The sequence below is a fragment of the Cornus florida genome, unplaced genomic scaffold, assembly GCF_030987335.1.
Source record: "Cornus florida cultivar Cherokee Brave unplaced genomic scaffold, ASM3098733v1 CherokeeBrave_3.0.0_Hap2_Chr10, whole genome shotgun sequence".
Taxonomy (NCBI): Eukaryota; Viridiplantae; Streptophyta; class Magnoliopsida; order Cornales; family Cornaceae; genus Cornus; species Cornus florida.
Genome location: NW_026775580.1, coordinates 99,351,380 through 99,367,168, shown reverse-complemented (window position 1 = coordinate 99,367,168; position 15,789 = coordinate 99,351,380). Strand labels below are relative to the sequence as shown.

The window sequence follows — 15,789 nt, the reverse complement described above, 5'->3', positions numbered from 1 at the left end:
TCAACCGAAAGCCCCCAACTGGTCGACGCGTAGCCATTTCACGTCGACCGAGTACTGTACCACACTCACCACCTTCACCATCAAAAGAAGGTATTCACATAATCTAGCCTAAAAATTAGAGATACCAGTCGACGCCTAAAGACTAGACGTCGACCGAAAGCCCCCAACTGGTCGACGTGTAGCCACTTCACGTCGACGGAGTCTTTTATACATGAAAATAAATAAATAAATAAATAAAATAAAGGAGAAGACTATGACTCTTTTCATTATTTTGCTTAAGATTGATTATTTGATTGATATGTGACATTAGTTATTGGGCACTATATTAATTCGTTGTTATTTTTAGGGTGAATGTAGTAACAAATAAGTCAACATTCTTTACTTCTGTAATTGCTGCATCCAACCAAACGCGATCTCAAATCGTGCAAAGCAAAAACTTCATGACAGAAAATTTGCTCCCAATTTTGAGATGTTTCTATTTTTATGGTGCCAAACTTCGGCTTACCTCTCTCTCTCTCAACGCGCACAGTCTCTCCCTCTAAAATCATCAAACTGCCATAAAAAAAATCAGACATTTCCATTATCAAATTTTTTTGAGTAATCATGGCATTACACACTAGTGTTTTGACTCACAATATCAATACTTACACAACCTCATCTTCATTCACGTACTGTAAGGACTAAAATCATAAAACGCTTATGTACTATAAAAAGTAGACATATAACCTCAATAGAATAAAAAAAATTAATAAAACTTTTCATATTACGGTTAATTAAATTGTGAAATGACAAAATTAACCTTATTGTTTAATGTTAAATTAAATTGTCAATAATTATTAATTTAAAACTACTAATTTAACTTTTGTGCGTTCATTCCAATTGAATGCAAACAGTGCCAAGTTATAACTTCTGTGGGGTTCATTCCAATTGAATGCAAACAGTGCCATGTTATAACTTCTGTGTGGTTCATTCCAATTGAATGTGCCAAGTTATGTTGTTCTCAATCGTAGCTACCATGATTTTATTTGAATGGACTCCAACAAAAAGAAAAAAAATATTTTGAAATCCTCTGAAAAATGATCGGATTTCATGTATCCGAATTTGAAACCTTTTAGTTTATATTTGTTTTAAGATAAAATTAAAATTCATCATTCATCCAATTCCGTCCCTATTGCACATTGATACCTTCTAAATACCATTATTTTTTCCCCCAAAAAAAAAAAATGAAATTTCAAACTCAAATCATTTCAATAATTTTGACATTTGAGAGAGAGAAAGTAGAAGATAAAACAAAGGCCAAACATGATTAATGACAAAAAGAGCATTGCCTTGCAAGTTTTGCAAAGTCTGTGAAGATTGAATGGAGAACATTTTTGATGTTTTATCCCTAAGTAACAGAGGTGCCATATTTCAACATCTTAGCTTATCCTCAAAGTATAATAGCATGCGTGACCATGTTATGTATCTATCCCTTGGCGTGTTTCCAACATCAATGTCCATGCACTTCTCTTCAATCCTAAAATAAACGTGCCATCGAAACCATCCACAATTCTAGTTGTATCACAAACGTCATGGTCGTTAACTTCATATGACGGGCAGTTAATGTGATTCATGGAAATTGTGTGTGTGTTTTTGTCCTACACTTGCGATGCCGACTATCCAATTGATAAAATGGAATTGTGACTCAGCTCGCAACACCCAATCTCGTTAGGCTCGTACGGTTTACCAATCACAATGCGGTTTATTCCATAGAGACCGACCAAAGTGGTCGCCAAAGGTTGTAATTCATTAGGTTCTTTTCGACTTTTAAGCTAGGGAGTTGAGTGTAAAGTAACAAAATGTGAATTTCTTGCCCGAATAACAAATGTAAGTAGTAATCTTATATCATATTAAGTTTGACTCGAGATTAAATCTTTACAAAATTCATTTCATCTTAATTTTTAATTTAAATTTTAAAATGGGTTGGATATAAATCTAAAATCTAAGAAGTATGGATACGAAAACCAATACAACATAGATACAATATTAGGTCATATTCTAAAAAAGGTAAGACACGGACAAGCTGTAGACACGTCTAATATAAATAAATAAAAAATTCATTTATACATCTTTTGTGTAAGACAATTACAAAATTGTAATTAATTTATAATTTCTATAGTAAAGTTACACAAATTAGAAGAAAAAGCTATTTGAATATTGAATATATATATATTCTATTATACACTGTATATGATATAATTATCACATCTTGCCATTGTAATTGTGTTTTTTGTGTTTTATATATTGTGACAAGTGTTTAATTTCAATTTTTAAAAAAAAATAAGTTGGACGCTTTGATTTATGCTCCTAATGTTGTTTGATTGTTCTTATGTTTGTTTTATAGTATAAGACTAAAAGTGTAAGAGTAGTTGATCGAATGTCTAAAATGTATTAATCAAGTGTTCGAAAATCAATATATATTTTTTAATTATAAACAAACACATATTTAAGAGTGTCTATAAAAAATCGATATTTGACACAGACACGGTACCTTCATTAGAGTGTCTGTGCCTCTTAATCTAAAATATTCAACTTGAATCCCACTAGAATCTAAAATAAGAAATTACGTCAATGGATCAACTTTAATTCTAGATCCAATCCAAAACAAATCATATTATACTATCATTTGGATTAACATAGATTATATCATTAAAAATGAAGTATGTTACTAGGTCACAACCTAAATCGAATTAAAATATGGATCCTTGTATTAAATTATGAATTAGGAATTGAATCTACATTAGATGCACTCTCCATTTTTTGTCCCATTCAATATGCTCAACTATTTTATTGGAATGACAAATATGCCATCATAGAACAGACACTAACATGATAACTTAAGGTATACCCCAGGGTAACCCTGTTTTTGCTACCTAACCTTTTCTCTTTTTATTTTTTATTTTTTTGGGACTTCCAATTAAATTTACAGAAAGTAGGCAAAGCCATTAATTAATTCCCGGTATATATATATAAAAAGCTTTGAGCTCTTTGTCCTGTCAACACCCGAAGACAATACTAACTCTCAATATGGGGAGGTTCATCTGTGGCCTCTTCCGGAATATCTTGTATGTTACACTTGCAGTATTCTGTCATGGTGTGACATATAATCATGTGATGGCTCAACCACTGCACACAAATTCCCGGTGGATCGTGGACGGAAACGAGAAGCGAGTGAAGCTGGCCTGCGTCAATTGGGTGTCTCATCTTGATCCCATGGTGGCGGAAGGGCTGAGCAAGCAGCCGGTGGACGCCATCTCCAAGAAGATTGTATCCATGGGATTCAATTGCGTGAGGCTAACTTGGCCACTTTTCTTGGTCACCAACGACTCTTTGGCCTTCCTCACTGTAAGACAGTCTTTTCAGAACCTGGGGCTGATTGAATCCATTGGTGGTTTCCAAACCAACAACCCTGACTTCATTGATCTTCCCCTCATCAGAGCTTACCAGGTAATTTTCTATCCTTAATTTTCCTGGAAAATTTAAATTTGACAAACAAGGAGCAAATTTGGAAAAGATAAGTAAAAGACGTTGAAGTAGCTGGAACACATTTCTTGCTTGACTTTCTTTCCTTACCTGCTTAATGGCATGACTATGGTTAGTTGTTTTTAGTGACCTTACACCAATGATAAGGTGCCAAAGTTATATATATATATTATACAATTTAAACTAATAACTTATTTAATTAAAATAGTAACTCTCTCACATTTTTATTTATTTATCAAAAACTCAAACGTCTAGCCTTTTATTTAAACAAACAAAGCAAAAAGAATGCAACTTGGACTGACTTTAGTTTGGATGATTATCATTCTTACAGATTGATCTTTCCAAAAAAAAAAAATTATTACAGAGTGTTATATTATTGGATGAAAATAATGTTCAAACGTCAAATCAAGTTAACAATTGGTGAAGTTTATTCCTACGTATGTGATTGACAATCAAGTTCATTGATGCTCATCCAAAAGTGCAAGTTCTTAGGTTGAGAAAAGAAAAAAAATTAAAAATTAAAAAAAAATAAAATTAGTTGGGCCATATTGGACCGGTAGATATTCAAATTATTCTACTTCATAATATTTTTGTCTGGTTGTAAAGTAACCATAGCATGCTAGGTCTGGAATACACAGCTGCGATAAGTTTTAGGTGGTGTGATAATGACCACACGTGACAACGATGACATTCGATGACTTCTAAATTTCTATCCTATCAATTCAATTAAATTTTTATATACTCTTAAATTATAATTAATCATATTAAATATAAATATTTTTTTAAGTCAAAAATTAAATAAATATTTTACAATTTTACTTTTAGTACAAATCATATTAAATATAAATATTTATTTTTACCCACGTCATGCCGATTGTCACGGGTGTCAAGTTTCAATCGACTTTTTAATTCCTGTAATAACACATGGTGATTACCAAATCTCAACCAAAACACCACATGCTAAAACCGGTCTAGTACTAGCTATATATATAATTATATAACTATATTACTATTCTTCCAGGATGCTTAAATTATTGGTGTATAGTATAGTATATGGTAATTCCTTACCATATAGTTAAACAAAAGGGAAAATTACATATAAATGGAGTTAAAGTTCCATATTTACTTATAGGCTGATTCAAAGTTCCATATTTCTCTAAAATGGATTGCTGAGGTGGCACATGGTTTTTTACTGTTTAGAAATTGTGGTGCCTAAAATACCCTTCCGCGAAGGTACTACTTTTTCTTCGAAGGTACTACTTTTTTGAACTGAAGGTACTACTTTTTGGCGTCCAGGTACCATGTTTTTTAAACACCTGCGAAGGTACTACTTTTTCTCCGAAGGTACTACTTTTTTGAACTGAAGGTACTACTTTTTTGAACTGAAGGTACTACTTTTTTGTTAGGGAAGGGCATTTTAGGCACCACAATTTTTTAAACAGTAAAAAACCATGTGCCACCTCAGCAATCCATTTTAGAGAAATATGGAACTTTGACTCAGTCTCTAAGTAAATATAGAACTTTGACTCCATTTATATGTAATTTTCCCTAAACAAAATTAAGGTGAATACAAAACAAGCTTCTTATGTCAAGGAATTAATAAATATATTAATGTCATCAGGCGGTGGTGTCTAGCCTTGGGGACAATAATGTGATGGTGATATTGGACAATCACATAAGCAAGCCAGGGTGGTGTTGCAGTAACTTCGACGGCAATGGCTTCTTCGGAGACCAGTACTTCGACCCTGACCTCTGGGTGAAGGGCCTAACTAGGATGGCCACTATGTTTAACGGCACCCCTAATGTCATTGGTATGAGTTTGAGGAATGAACTCAGAGGCCCCAGACAGAATGCGAATGATTGGTACAGGTATACTACGATATACAACTTATATTGTCAACTTATGTGAAAAAAAATAATAATATAAAAAATATATATATATATGAATTTGTATAGTATTAGTACATTTTTCGGTTTAAAAATAATAAATATATAAATAAAAAGAGAAAAAATTTTAAAAGTGACAAAGTGACACCTAATTAGTAGATTATATTTTTGAGTCCCACAGTTATATGAGGCAATCGTCTCATATATATGTGATAATTGTTTTACATCTCGACAAGAAAATGTGTTTGTTGGCCCCACCATGATTGTTGAGCCATCGAGCGACTTGACATGAATAGGATAGCTTCTTAAACATTGAGAAATTGAATTCCAGTTTTATTCCAATGATGCACTATTGGAATTGACAGAAAATTGGCAATTTTTTACAAAAAGTTTTAATTTACCAAGTGGTGTCACTTTGGTCACCGTAGTGTACAAAATAAACAATGCACTATGCAATGTCTAACTATAACGCTCCTCATGAAATGAGCCATAAAATAGGTACATGCAAAAAGGAGCCGAAGCAGTGCACACAGCAAACCCAGGTGTTCTTGTTATAGTCTCCGGCCTGAGTTATGACAAAGATTTGTCTTTCCTCCACAAGCAACCGATGAACCTGACGTTCACCAAAAAGCTCGTGTTCGAGGTGCACTGGTACGGGTTCTCCGACGGAGAGGCATGGAAATCAGGCAACCCTAACCAGGTTTGTGGTGTGGTGGTTAACAACACCATGGCAAGGGCAGGGTTTTTGTTGAATCAAGGCTACCCATTGTTTGTGGGTGAGTGGGGAGTGAACCAAAGGGGTACTAATGTCAATGACAATAGGTACTTGGATTGTTTCTTGGGTGTGGCAGCTGAACTTGACTGGGATTGGGCCTTGTGGACAGTTGTTGGGAGTTATTATTTGAGAGAAGGGGTCATTGGGTTGGACGAGACTTATGGGCTATTGGACTGGCATTGGGCTGGATCCAGGAATTCAACTTTCTTGCCCAGAATCTCTGCCATCCAATCTCCTTTTCAAGGTATGCAAATCCTGACAATTTTTTTTTTTTTTTTTTTAAATAATATATCTTTCAAATTCGAAAAATGTTGACCGCTAATATCATACAGGAGTAGGAAGTATAGGCCCCATCACATAAATATTATTTAGTTTTCAGTGTTTGCTTGACGTGCAGGACCAGGTATATCCCAAGTTCGTCTACATAAAATTATCTTCCATCCATTGACGGGTCTGTGTGTCCAAAGAAAATTACTGCTCGAGCAATTGAAGTTAGGCCCATGCTCTGAGTCTGAGTCTTGGAGCTACACCTCCCAGAAGGTATTGACAATAAAAGGAACCTACTTCTGCCTCCAAGCCGGGGAGATGGGACAACCTGTAAGACTGGGTGTGATCTGCACCGGTGATGAATCAAAATGGGTACCCATTTCAGATTCTAAGATGCATTTATCGTCGAAGCTGGACAATGGCAGCACTGTCTGCTTGGATGTAGATTCCGATAACAATGTGGTCACGAATGATTGTAAATGTTTGGCCAGAGACAATATGTGCGACCCTGGAAGCCAATGGTTCAAAATTGTTAACAGTACAAGAAGTAGAACAACTACTGGTTCTAAATCCTTTCTTCAGATGAACTCCATATTGGATTCACTTGGAAGGACTTTGGTGGGAAGTCTTTTTTCAGGTCTTGGACTTCTAGCGTGAGGAGCTCACAGCGAAGTGTCAAGATATTGAAAAATTACAATTCAATGCTACGAACAAGGAGATAGAAGGTCTTTGATGTATCCATATAAATTATACACAAAGAATTCAGATATAGAAAAGGTAACAGATATCCCCACGATGATTATTTTATTTTAACAAAAGCGGGGATAGATTGTTAGTTTTTACAAACACTGAATATATGTATCAGCATCTATTTGCAATTAAAATCATTCTTATATTTTAAATAACTTCTATCATCTTATTACTTCAAATACAACATAAAAAGACTCAAATCTATCACCCATTTAATCTTATTGTAATCTAAATAAAATGAAATCCATTTATTTCAGTTCCATTTATCCATCCATCCATCCACCCACTGAAAAATAATAAAAATGATCTATTAAAAAATATCAATTATGAAAGCAATAATTCCAGCTTCAAGAATCTCAATTACCGAGGTGTGAAGCAAACTAAAAAGGTTTATGTTTTTGTTGGAAAGAGTGAACTTCCAGTGGAATTGGGAGAGAACTAGTTTAAAATTTCCAGCTTCAAGAATCTCAATCAACAGTGAACTTCTTACACCTTTGAAACTTCAACCAAGGTTACACCTGATGTTGGATATGAGATAAAATTCAAGGCATAAAAGTGAGAAATTACAAAAATATATAACTGAAAACTATTCCTCCATGGCATCTCCACCTTCAATAACTTCCACCTGCTCCTTCAAGGGGGTAATCTTTGTCATTAGAACCTCTGCAATCACAACAGTATATCAACATCAACCAAATATCAACATCAAACTACATAATGCAACCTACCAAATAATGCATCCCATAGCATAAACATTCTAGGAGCCTCATTTTTAAGTATGTATTCGTCCAAGTGTACTAGAAGGTCAAATTGGTAGGTGGTTGCTAAGAGCCAAGAGTACTCATAAAGAATGACATTTCCAATAGTCTCAAGCCTTTTTGGTTTCCTATTGATAATGTAAAGCATTCAAGCTTAGTTATATTGTCAATTGAGAATTTTGAAATACAAAAATAACAGGACAGTCCAGAAAGACAAAAAATACAAGTACCATGATCTCTATAAAAAGCAAACTCAAAGGTACAAAGGCAAATGTTTATATATTTGTGATAAAACTACTCACCGGTCTTCTTGGAGAAAGAATAGCCTTTCTCACTGACATAAGTGCGCGGATTTGGCAACTGGTGGTTCCTCAGATACTCTTTGTGCCCCTGAATAAAACAAGCATTGTCGAGAGGAGTTCATAAAGTCCATACCCACGGAGTGGGAAAAAACAAAAAGGAAGAAGAAGACGACCTAGACTACATATATGGATGCAGCATAAATTCTAATTCATTCAAGGAAAGTAATAACAAATCAACAGACCTTGGTTATTACACAAACATCCACATTGCTTCCACTTCCCAAGTCATTGAATATGCCAGAGCAAATCGCCTCACATACTATTTTTATTCCTTCATCCTTCTGCAAACAAATACTTGAACACTCAAATTCCAAGGAAACCTATTGATGCATCATGAAAAGTAACAAACCAGAGTAAGCTAACTAACAGTTAGCCCTTCACGGTATTTCGTTTCAAAAACTGACATTGCAGCAAGAGAACCTGAGCCCATCGTAGCGAATGGAAGAGTATCCGTTGATCCATGAGGGTAGATCTGTGCAACAATTCAAAAATAGAACTTAGTGTTTGTACAACAAGGAAACATGATGCCTTCAGCTGATCATGACCATAAAGGGACATAACTCACAGTATGCAAATGTGGTCCAGTGACATCAACTCCACCAAGCACCAAAGCAGCTGAGACATGACCTTGGTAACTGATTACGTAATGAAACAATACGACCTTCGTTAATTATAACATGCTTACAGTAATATACCGATATTGCTATAAAACAAGACCTTGAACTATATAGGCTTACTTGAAAAGATGAGACTTCAAAAGGGTAAGAGCTGTTACAACCCTTGATTCCCGACCAGTATGATACCGGTGTAGCTGCAGCTGGGAACTGATCATGTCTAGAACAACGATTACCAATGCAAATAGAAAATGTTAGATTGTTCAAAAGCTTCACATAAAAACAAGGAGTGTTGTACTCAAAGAAAATCAGGTGCTAGTACACTAATATAAAACAAAATTTGGAAAATACCTGTCACTGCCTCTGTATCAGCAGCAGTACCTGCTCCACAGCAATAAATATTTGGTGCCATAAAATGGATTTTCTCACAATTCTTATCAGCAACAATGGGCCCTGCTGTGGCTCTTGTATCTGCTCCAAGAATAACACCATCCTGAAGAAAAAACTTGGCTACTGACAAACAAGCATGGATCCTTAAACATTGAGAAATTGAATGTCACTTTTATTCCAATGATGTGTGATTGTAATTGACAATTTTTAAACAAAACCACCCTTAGAGTTTTAAATTCCTAGTCTCACTTTGGCTACCACAGAGTGCACCATTAACAATACACTATACAATGTCTAACAATAAACTCCTCGTGAAATGAGTAATAGGTATGGGCAAAAAGGAGCAGAAGCAGTGCACTCAGCAAACCCAAATGCTCTTGTTATAGTCTCCGGCCTCATTATGACAAAGATTTGGCTTTCCTCCTCAAGCGACCGATGAACCTGACGTTCACCAAAAAGCTTGCGTTCAAGGTGCACTGGTACGAGTTCTCCAACAGGGAGGCATGGAAATCAGGTAACCCTGACCAAGTTTGTGGTGTAGTGGTTAACAACACCATGGCAAGGGCAGGGTTTTTGTTGGATCAAGGCTACCCATTGTTTGTGAGTGAGTGAGGGGGTACTACTGTCAATGACAATAGGTACTTGATGGGATTAAGCCTTGTGGACAGTTGTGGGAGTTATAATTTGAGAGAAGGGGTAAATGGGTTGGACGAGATTTATGGGATATTGGGCTGGAATTGGGTTGAACCCAATAATTCAAGTTTCTTGCCCAGAATCTCTGCCATCCAATCTCCTTTTCAAGGTATGCAAGTCCTGATTATTTTTTTTCCTCCTTGGTTTCTAACAAGGTTTTCATTTTTGAATTTTGGAACATCAACATTTGGACACTATAATTTCGTGGGGAAAATAAATAAATAAATAAAGTATAATTGGATTTTATAATGTCAATTTTTTAAAAAAATTAAAAACTGGTTTTCTATTTTTATGATTGACAACCAAAAAAAATGGAACTCAATTCCACTACTTTTTTGAATAACCATGCGACACTTTTAAGGATTCTTTTGAAAATCTTGAAATTGATAAATTTACAATTATAAAAGAGCCCTGATGTTAATGAGTTAAACAAGAAATCAAGTTAAATTTACAATTGATAAATTGATATTATGGCAACCCTAAGCCACTGGTTCACAAATTGAAATTCAAATCAAATTAAACAAGAAATCAAGTTTCCGAGTGGACTAAAAATATACATACTTGGAAAATCAGACCGACAATAGTAGTCCCGGTCTTGAGGAAGGACGGAGGCTTGAGACCTTTCTCCGAGAGCATGGCGTTCCTTCTACATTGGTCGAAGCAAAACCCACCCTTTAGGGGAACCTCAATCGCTACCTCAGACATTACACGATCTGCAAACAAAAAAATACAAAAAAGTTAACTTTGGCCGAATCATAAATCATTATAGAAAAAAATAAAATAAAATAAGCAAAGACGCGATTGGGACTTGAAAATAAAATAAACTCTATCTGACCTAAAATTTAGTACTGAAAAAAAAGCAATTTAGGGTTGTGGGACTTACCAGACTGAAGAAGTCGAAGAAATCGTTGGGTTGAAGTCTTGAAGAGGACGAATATCTAACAGATACGAGTAGTAAAGAAGGCTTCACCTTGAAAAGTAGCGAACGTCTTGGGGCTTAAGAAAAAGAAATCGGTTTGGGAATCGGTTTGTAATTGTAGGTGATCGCGGCTTACGGTTGGCACTCTATATTTCAATTGAACTAGAGCAACTAATAATATATAGCTGCTTGGTTTGTAATTGTAAAAATAATTTTTAAAAAAAAAAAATTAATAAAAAAATTACATAAAAAATATTTGATTTATTTTTTAAAAAATTCATTTCTAAAAATATCTATTTTTAGAAAACTATATATTGTTCTTTAATAAATCTTTTTGAATTCTTAAAAACTATTTTTAAAGTTACAAACTAAACAATTAATAATTTTTCTTCTTTCTTATTTCTTATTTTTTTTTCTATTCCTTTTGGCCTTTCGTTTCTTTATTTTTTAGTAAAACTTATTCGTTTTTAAATTATAATTAAATACGGTGTATAATTTAGGGTAAATGATAAAACTAGACACTAAAGAAACTAAAATAAAAAGGATTTGGCCACTCTGATTAAAGAGAAATATGTAATTTACAAGTCCTTTTTTTGGTTTCCTCATGCAAGTTTAGAGTTGTGATTTATTTTTTTTTTAAAGTGGTCCGGTACCCACCACCTCATTTGTGGTACCGGACAATCCTAGCCACCCATCTAAAAACAGGTGTCCAAGAAAAAATAGTCTATACACATCAGTTTTTCATCTTCTCTCTCCTCCCAAATTTCTCTCTCTACACTCTCATCGCCTGAACTCCCTATCATCGCCGAAGAATCCCAATCACTTCCTGACTTCTCTCTTTCAAGTTTCTCTCTCCGTGATTTCCTTCCTCTCTCTCACTCCAACTTATCTCCCCACCACGGGAATTCCACATATTACTATAGAAAGTTAGATGGATCTGTCAATCCTCTGAATTCTGAAAAATCCAAGTTGTATCTTTCTCTCTTGCAACTTTTACGAATTGAATGTTTATTGCAGTAAAGTTGCTCAAATGAAAAAAAAGAAAAAGAAAAAGAAAAGAATAAGTATCAAATTGATTGAACATGGAAGCATTTACATTTAGAAAAGATAAAAAAAATGCAGTCCTCAAAGACCTGGTTTAACAACAAAGAAAATCAAGGATAGGGATGGACTTTGAGGGTAAGGGAGAATCAGGGACCGCTAAATATAATTTGAGATAAAATATATATATATATATGTCCAACAAAAAAAAAAATGGGAAAATTACATATAAATGGAATCAAAGTTTCATATTTACTTAGAGGCTGAGTCAAAGTTCCATATTTCTCTAAAATGGATTGCTGATGTGGCACATGATTTTTTACTGTTTAGAAATTGTGGTGCCTAAAATACCCTTCCGCGAAGGTACTACTTTTTCTTCGAAGGTACTACTTTTTTGAACTGAAGGTACTACTTTTTGGTGTCCAGGTACCATGTTTTTTAAACACCCGCGAAGGTACTACTTTTTCTCCGAAGGTACTACTTTTTTAAACTGAAGGTACTACTTTTTTGAACTGAAGGTATTACTTTTTTATTAGGGAAGGGCATTTTAGGCACCACAATTTTTTAAACAGTAAAAAATCATGTGCCACCTCAGCAATCCATTTTAGAGAAATATGAAACTTTGACTCAGTCTCTAAGTAAATATGGAACTTTAACACCATTTATATGTAATTTTCCCAAAAAAAAATGGTAAATGTTAAAACAAGAATATAGAAAGTTTTACAATTTCTAAAAATAAATAAATAAATAGTGAAAAAATGAGAGAGAGAAAAAAAAAATAAGTAAGATAAATCTTTTAGAGCTTTTTTATTGGGCATAGTTTAATAATAACAAATAAATAACATTTTTAAAAAAGTTATAATAAAAACAAATAAAAAAATTTTAAAGTTAAAGGACAATATTTTCTTTTTTCTCCCACTTATGTTAATTCAACTTTCCGGCAGAAGTACATAGCCCTAAAGATTTGAGATAACTTGAACTTACAAAATTTGAAGGTTAATTAAGTTTTCCAAATCCGAACCAAAGGATGTTAGCTGATTAAAACTCAGATTCCTGCAGTGTTCAGTTTATGCAATGTTTTAAGTAATGCTATATATAGAAACAAAAATTGAACTATAATCACAGCACTCTTTAGTGGGGCATTACAATTTTTCAAGATGCTGTAGGCTACCCAAGTTTTGTACCTCTCCTGCAAGTGATGTATTGTGCAAAACCCTGAACATAAGATCATAAAATAAATGCAAGAAGCATGGTAGTAATGATAACGAGTCATGAATTGCCAATAAGAAGCTTACAGTGCTTTAAGATCCAGTAAATCACCAAATGTAGGACTGATTGACCTCAAGTTGATGTCAAAAAGCTCCCTAAGACAAAGTGAGAGCCAATATCAGTAACACAAGGAACAAAAAGAAAACACAACAAATCACCCATGTGGTAGTTGCATACAAAGAAGTAACCAAACTTCCTTCGCATCCAATATGATCCCAAGGTGAAGGTAAACATGGATCATCTTGCCACCCCAAATCTAAACCGGTTGATTGCTGAATAACCTGAAGTGCTGAGACTACAACAAAGATATCAACAAACCATGAGTATAATGAATGATCTTATCCATGGAAAGAACATATCAAGAATGCAAAATTGAAAATGTAAAAGTACCTGTAGTTGAAGAAGATTCCACAGGAATGTCAACAATCTCATAGACCTCAATTGCATTGACTTGGGGGTAGAAGCTGATGTTCTTCAATGTGATGTTCAAGCTCCTGATCCCCTTTTTGGTAAAGAATAGAGCACTGACTTCTGACATCTTCACGGTGTAGTTTGATTGAACAACATCCCCATTAATTAGCACATCAAACGATGGAGACACAGGAAGAATCCCAGCAAAATACAGGACAATATAGTAGTCTCCTAGAACATCAAGAGGGAGGTTATGCATCAAATTACCCGCCCGTGCCAAAACTCTTGCAGTTTGAAGAACAGTGATAGGGGGACTCTCCTCAAGACTAGACAGATTGAAGCTAAGCTGAATATTGAACGCAGTTGACGGATGAAAGGGGGCATAATCTTCATCAGCATCCCAAATTCGATCATATGGATCCAAAGGGTATCTATTATTTCAAAAAAAAAAAAAAAAAAGGTAAAATAGAGAAGAAAAAAAAGAAAACTTGCATTGTTCCTCTAAGCAACACAATAAGAAGAGGTTGTATAAGTTCTTACTGCAGTGAGCCATTGGTGTAACCACAATTGATTCTGTAAGACTTCCTAAGTGACTTATTTTGGAGATCTCCCATTCCACTTCTGTAAGATGCTTGAGGAAGAGGCCGGACTTCGATAGAAGAAATAACAGGAAATCCTCCATCCGGGATTGATAGAAAACACAAAGGCACAACGTCCTTATTGGCTGGCCATATGAACTCCTCGGTCCGTGGATCAGAAGTAGTAAGGTTTACCGTAGTGGTAATAGCTGTCCCAAGAGAAACAGAGAATGCTGGTGGTTTCCCAAGTCCGTCATAATTCCTATACACAAATTGGGCTCTAACAAGAACCAAGGATGACACATTCTTTACAGGTAGCCTATAACAATGTCGACCTTGGGAATCCGGGAAGAATCGTACGGGAAGATGAGATGAGGAGGTACCCTCAATGGAACCGACTGTAGTTGTGTTGCCACCACTAACATAAGTATCATCAGATTCCCATGCAATATTAGAAGAATCAATAAAGTTTGAAGTTCCACCACATGATAAACTCAAAAAACCTGTTTCATAATTCCATTGACATCATGTAAGCAACGTTTAAATCCAAGGTCTTATACATCCATTATCACAAAGCAAAGACAAGCGCTGTATTATAGATTATGTTAAGCATCAATAACAATTTAAAATATCCAAATTAAGCTGATTAAAGCATAATTCTTAAGCATCAAAGCAGACTAGAAATGTAATTTGTTGTGAAAGCCAACAACATAAATCAGTGAGACATTAAAAGGAATTAGTCCTCAATTAAAGTAAATGCTGAAAATTTCATAACCAAAAGAATGTGAACTATGAAGGAAAATAAAAAAGACAAACAATAGATACCATCTTGATCACATAATGCGACTTTGCCAATGCCACAGAACAGTAAGAACCCAAACCAGAGACACCAGTGCAACCCCATGAAGAGTTCAAGACTACGCAAGAAGTGTTGATTCGGATTACGACGACTCATGAGAGGACAAATGTAATGGAAGAACAAGAAGGAAAAAAAAAAAAGATGAAGATGGGATTGGTACAAATGGGTCATTTTTTTGTGGGTGACAAATTGATTAGTGTAATCGAGAAAAGGAAGGTCATGACAATGACGTTGTTGTGAGCTATAAAAAGGGCTGAAATGGAGGGTCTTGATGAGAGAGAAACTAGAGGGAGACAGTGATGATGATGAAGGCGTGGTCAGAGATGATGATTGTATAAAAGCAGAAAGATAATAGACAAGAGAAAGGCCAACCGAACTGATTATGTTCAAGAACACCACCACCCTCCATCTCTCTCTAGTTCAAAAACATAAAATGTCCACTTCATGACACCTACCTTGCTAGATACGTTGTCATTCAGTTGAAAATTTGCATCGCACACACCTACAATATTACTGGTTGTAGGTTTGAACACTCCAACCAGGACGGATCTAAAAATTTATATAAAGGGGTTTTTTCATATTTTCAGTGGAACAATTTTAAAATTTTATGGGTATAAATGTAAAAAAGTACAAATTTAAAAATATAAAATGCAATAACAAAAAAATTAGAGTGGAGCTGAACCCATAGTACATT

General features: G+C 34.7%; 3 protein-coding genes across 3 annotated transcripts; 1 reads left to right on the top strand and 2 right to left on the bottom strand.

The window, feature by feature from the left end:
* Positions 1-3,006: 3,006 nt before the first annotated feature.
* On the top strand, positions 3,007-7,356 carry LOC132276296 (glycosyl hydrolase 5 family protein-like). Its single transcript, XM_059777665.1, has 4 exons — positions 3,007-3,486; positions 5,144-5,391; positions 5,908-6,428; positions 6,582-7,356. The coding sequence occupies exons 1-4, from the start codon at positions 3,067-3,069 to the stop codon at positions 7,106-7,108; spliced, it is 1,716 nt and encodes a 571-aa protein (XP_059633648.1). The 5' UTR covers positions 3,007-3,066; the 3' UTR covers positions 7,109-7,356.
* A 132-nt stretch (positions 7,357-7,488) lies between these two features.
* Positions 7,489-11,104, bottom strand: LOC132276299 (proteasome subunit beta type-7-B-like). The gene is made up of 9 exons (XM_059777667.1): positions 10,902-11,104; positions 10,580-10,731; positions 9,287-9,428; positions 9,059-9,155; positions 8,887-8,956; positions 8,689-8,793; positions 8,504-8,602; positions 8,262-8,349; positions 7,489-7,864 (listed from the first exon to the last, which is right to left on the bottom strand). Exons 2-9 carry the CDS (start codon positions 10,721-10,723, stop codon positions 7,788-7,790), a joined length of 822 nt encoding a protein of 273 aa, XP_059633650.1. The 5' UTR covers positions 10,724-10,731; positions 10,902-11,104; the 3' UTR covers positions 7,489-7,787.
* Positions 11,105-12,663: 1,559 nt separating this feature from the next.
* Positions 12,664-15,455, bottom strand: LOC132276297 (probable LRR receptor-like serine/threonine-protein kinase At5g48740). Its single transcript, XM_059777666.1, has 7 exons — positions 15,062-15,455; positions 14,199-14,739; positions 13,638-14,089; positions 13,425-13,542; positions 13,274-13,342; positions 13,125-13,193; positions 12,664-13,031 (listed from the first exon to the last, which is right to left on the bottom strand). The coding sequence occupies exons 1-7, from the start codon at positions 15,264-15,266 to the stop codon at positions 12,959-12,961; spliced, it is 1,527 nt and encodes a 508-aa protein (XP_059633649.1). The 5' UTR covers positions 15,267-15,455; the 3' UTR covers positions 12,664-12,958.
* Between the last annotated feature and the right edge of the window lie 334 nt (positions 15,456-15,789).